The 5,000-nt window shown below is 39.7% G+C and overlaps 1 protein-coding gene across 2 annotated transcripts in view; it reads left to right on the top strand.

Annotated features, from left to right (window-relative positions):
• The first annotated feature begins 360 nt into the window (after positions 1–360).
• LOC143301456 (uncharacterized) overlaps positions 361–5,000 on the top strand; it is a 101,311-nt gene continuing 96,671 nt past the window's right edge. For both annotated transcript variants that reach the window (XM_076615758.1, XM_076615757.1), the window contains exon 1: positions 361–1,389. In XM_076615758.1, the coding sequence (XP_076471873.1) occupies positions 942–1,389 (448 nt within the window). In that variant the 5' untranslated portion in view covers positions 361–941. The remainder of the gene's footprint in view (positions 1,390–5,000) is intronic.

Below are 5,000 nucleotides of genomic sequence, written 5' to 3'. Positions count from 1 at the left end.
TGCGAGGCAGCACTTGTGTAACAGAGCCTGCTAAACTATCCCACAGAAAGGCTCCTCTTTTCACTTTTCCTCCCAGTTTAGTTTACCTGTGTTGTTTATCTCAATAACAGGTCTCGTCGTTAATGATTTCCTGAGCACATTCGGACAGTTTTGTGTTTGATTTTGTTTTTACCCCGCGGGCGATTCCGACGAAATATTCCAGCCTAGCTTTGAAAATCCGTTTAGTGTTTGTTTGTTTGTTTCTGCATAACATTTCGGACAGTTTGGGGCTGTTTTTTTGTTTTTGTTTTTTTTCTCCCTTGTTCAGACTTTCCAACCTGTTTGCGGCGTAAGGACAGACGTGACAGGGTGTGTGACATTTTGAGGCGGAGTTGGACAACAGCGCTGAGTATGTGTTTTGGTTTGGTTGTGGAGCAGTGCTAAGGACCTGCCAGCCATGAATCAATGTTTTGTAATGCACTGTGCAAAGTTAGGAGGAATCACAGTGCGAGTCGGATGATGTGAGGAAAGAATTGGGTGTCATCATTGACAACTTTTCCAAACGTGCTCGCCAGAAGTGACAGGAAAAGAGACAGAGAGAGAGAGAAATCCACTCTTCTGCTCGCTGCTACAATACAACGAGAAGGAGACCAAGGAAGATTGACTTTTAAAAAAAGAACCACACGTACACTGACGTACAAACTGCAAGACTCAGTGAAGCGAAGAGAGTGTGCATGTGCGTGGGTGTGTGTAGGGTTAGAGGACTCTTACTGAAACCCTCGCACCTTTCACCACCTGGGACAACAATGTACTAACACGTGTCTCCACCCACCACCCCTGTCAAGTCTCCATCACCCAGCAAGATCCCCTTACAAAGTGTCTTCACCTTTAAAAAAAAAAAAAAACCCATCTAACAACCTCCTCATCATCTTCCGCATTTCCTCCTCATCTCCATCACCAAGATGTTCCCCAACGTGTTGGCCCCGTCCCCCATCTACCAGGGGGTGTTCCGGGCAGGGCAGCTGACCTCCCACCCAGCCCTGGCCCCTCCCCACCCCCACCCGGCCCTCCCCCACTCCTCAGCCTCCTTCATGGTGGACAATCTCCTGAGGGAGCGCACCTCCTCCCTCCTCCACCGCCCCACCCCCACCGCCGCCGCCCTCTCACCCCTGGGGGTGGCAGCAGCAGCCTCCCTCCCGGGCCTCTCCCGGGGTTCCCCCGTCTCCCCAGAGCCCGCCACCACCACCACCACGCCGACGAGCAGCCCCGCAACATCGTCAGGGACAACGGCGGCGACGACGAAGACGACGCCCTATCTCAAGTTTGGGGTCAGCGCCATTCTGGGCACTGACAAGGAACAGACGTCTTCATCGTCTTCGTCGCACAAGCCTTCCTCCTCTGCCGTAATTTGTAAGTCGCTTGTTTTGTTCGTTGATTTTGCATTGTTAGTTTAGTTGGTTGGTTGATGGGTTGGTTGGCTGGTTGTTTGGTTGGTTGGAATAGACATCTTCGTTGTCGTCGCATAAGCCTTCCTCCTCTGCCGTAATTTGTAAGTCGCTTGTTTTGTTCGTTGATTTTGCTTTGTTAGTTTAGTTGGTTGGTTGATGGGTTGGTTGGCTGGTTGGTTGGTTGGTTGGAATAGACATCTTCGTTATCGTCGCATAAGCCTTTCTTCCTCTGCCGTCATTTGATTTTGTTGATTTGTTAGTTAAAAAGTAAGTTAAGTAAGTTGGTAAGTTAGTTAGAACAGACCTTTGCGTTGGTGTATAAACCTTCTTCCGCTGTCATTTGCAAGTCGCTTATTTACTAAATTTGATGAGTTATAGTTAGCTTGTTATTCAATGCTTCGGACTTTGGGTTTCGGAGTCACATGTGTGTCCACTGATGACATCTTCCGACGATAACACATCCTCTTTTTTTTTTTTTTTTTCTTTTTTTTTCACTTTGTTTCTTCGTTTGTTTGTTGTTTTGTGGGTTTTCTTTTCAGCTTTCTTTTCGGTTTTTTTTCGTTTTTGTGTGTTTTTTTTTTTTGTTTTTTGTTTGTGTTTTGTTTTTGTTTTCTTTGTTATATAAGCCATTGAATAGTTTATCTTTTTTTTTCAAGGTTTTTGCTTTTTTGTTTTGTTTTACATAGTCCATATTTCGGCTTTTTTCTCAGTCTGTATTTTGCCCTATCTTCGTTTTAATCGTTAATTTTAGCATTCCATTCCTTCGCAGTAAATCATTATGTACTGCTGTTGCTGTTGTTGTATTAAGTTAAGGTCAGGCATCTGCTTGGCAGATGTGGTGTAGCGTATATGGTTTTGTCCGAACGCAGTGACGCCTCCTTGAGCTACTGAAACTGAAACTGTATTAAGTTGTTATTGTTGTTCTTCTTCTTCTTCGCCTTCTTCGTCTACTTCTTCGCCTTCTTCTTCTTCTTTTTCTCCTTCTTTGTCTTCTTTCTTCTTCTTTTTCTTCTTTGTCTTCTTCGCCTTCTTCTTCTTTGTCTTCTTCTTCTTTTTTTTTCATTCTTCTTCTTTCGTTCTTTTTCTTCTTTCTCTTCGCCTTCTCCTTAGTCCTTCTTCTTAGTCCTTCTTCTCCTTCTTCTTCTTTCTTTCTTTCTTTCTTCTTATTCTTGCTACCCCCCCACTCCCCGCTTCCCCCTCAACTCGTTGGTTTTATTTTCCCTGCTTCAGTTCTCCCATCTGTCTATCCTCCCCTCCTGTCTTTTTTTCATTCTGTCTTCTTTCATTCTTTCTTTGTTGTCGCATTAATCACTTTTCATGACATCAATAACGATCATAATGTGTGCGAATTGGATTTATATGTTTGTATGTTGATCCATTCTCTCAGGTGTCTGTCTGTCTGTCTGTCTGTCTGTCTCTCTCTCTCTCTCTCTCTCTCTCTCTTAAAAAAAAGGAAAAAAAGGATGGATGGAAGGGGTGACTGGAGGACAAGTAAAGAAGAAGAAGAAAAAGGAGGAGGAGGAGGAGGAGAAGAAGAAGAAAAAAAAAGAAAGAAATATGAAATGAGATCAAAATAAAAGCAGATGGAAAAATACTGTCTTTCTTAATTAAAAGTAGATGCGAAGACAGATGAAGGGAAAGGAACAGAAAGGAACGGGATAAAACTGCAATAGAATATTAAGGTGAAATAAAATTTAATAAAATAGAATAAAATAAAATGTCGGACCCAGATAGTAAGAAGAAGAGAGGGGTGGAGGAGAGAGAGAGAGGGTGGGGGAGGAGGGAGGGAGGGAGGGAGAGAGAGAGAGAGAGAGAGAGAGAGAGAGAGAGAACCGAAAGAAAACAAAATTAAAACCAAATGAATGTTTTTCTCCTCACATAGTTCTAGACAAGAACAGAAATCAAAAAACAACAAAACAAAACCAGAAAAAACAACAACAACAAAACAACAAAACCCAACCAACTACGATTGAGTCGGTGGAAGGAAGGAAGAAAGAAAAGAAAGAAAGAAAGAAAAAAAGAAGGAAAGGAAAGAAAATGATGAGAAAACTAAACCAACGAACATTATTTGTGTCCTATTGATCCCGTATTAGTTGACTTGAGTGTTTGCTGCCTGTTTTGATTGGTCGATCGATTGACTGAATCATTGATTGATTGATTGATTGATCCCACGCTGTTCTGTAACATCCACATGAACTGTATCAATTGATTTTATTATAACATCATTCTGTAATTACAGGCCTTTTTTTTTTTTTTTAATCTTCTGCGATTAATATAATTATTCTGGACCCTGAAGTAAATTAACTTAATATGTCGCATGTTTTTCACTGGGCGTTTTACTTCTTGCTTTGTGGACTTAACTTCTTTTTAAAAAAATAAATTTTGCATCATATCTTTATATAGAATATGTATGGGTAATATCGTATGACACAATAACACAGCCTTTTGTTCCGAATCAATATAATAGAGTTCTGTGTCAAGATAATGATAACATCGTTTCTTGTCTTCTTGTATGTTTGTTTGTTCTGTTTAAGAAATGTTTTCTCTAAAATCTTTTTATTGGTTTCTATAAAAGTTCTTCTTCCACCAAGAGAACGGATTTACTCCAACCGACGGGAGAAAAAAAACAAAACAACCCAACAAAATTCAGTAATGTCTTCCTGGAAACATATTTTTGAAACAATAATTTATCTATTGAGACAAGAAACTTTAGGAAATGAATTTTATTTCGATTAAATTTAAGTAACAGAAAGATCCTATTCAAATAGAGATATATATATATAGCCTGCCCCCTCTAAAACGTAACTCTTTGAAATTAACCTGTCTCTTTGAAGCACGAATCTGTCAATTTGATACAATATCCTCTTTTATTAAAATAGAATAACCTTGATGAACTAAAGTTTATTATCTTTCAATTAAGGAGACAATCTCTCACAGAGAATAAAGATCATCAACCCTCTCTTATTAAAGTGACGATGTAATCACTCCTCTGTAATTCGTCACCATCGCGATTAATTAAAATAAATCTTCTCGTGTCAGAAAACTATATTGTTGATTAATATAGTTTGCGCAATGCATTGCGTTTATAAATACAATATGTTTGTATCTTTCTCTTTTTTTTCTACATTTTACATTTAAATTTATGAAAACTGTTGAATTATAATGTAAATAATTAGCAAACTAAACCTTGTAGTTTGATGAGGCATTTACATCATTGGTGGCAATAATGGAAACGATTCAGGGGTAATTTTGTAACTAATCGGCGATAATCGTTCACAAATTCAGATCTGTTTGAATCGTGAATGATGCTGTGTCTGTGTCTGTCTGTCTGTCTGTCTGTCTGTCTGTCTGTCTATCATCATCATCATCACCAATCCTGTCCTTTAATTTGCACAGAAGGCTTGGTTCATTAGAAACAAAATATTTGTTCTTGTTCTCTCTCCCCCTCCCCCCTCTCTCACTCTCTCTCTCTCTCTTTCTTTCTCTCCTTTTCTCTTATTTCTTCACTTCCGTTATTAAAACCATGTACACAACAATCAAAATTAAAAGAGGGCGTAGAATTTGAACTGCCTT

The sequence above is a fragment of the Babylonia areolata genome, chromosome 27 (assembly GCF_041734735.1).
Source record: "Babylonia areolata isolate BAREFJ2019XMU chromosome 27, ASM4173473v1, whole genome shotgun sequence".
Lineage (NCBI taxonomy): Eukaryota > Metazoa > Mollusca > Gastropoda > Neogastropoda > Buccinidae > Babylonia > Babylonia areolata.
Note: the sequence above shows the minus strand (reverse complement) of the source record. Positions and strands in the feature narration are given on the sequence as shown.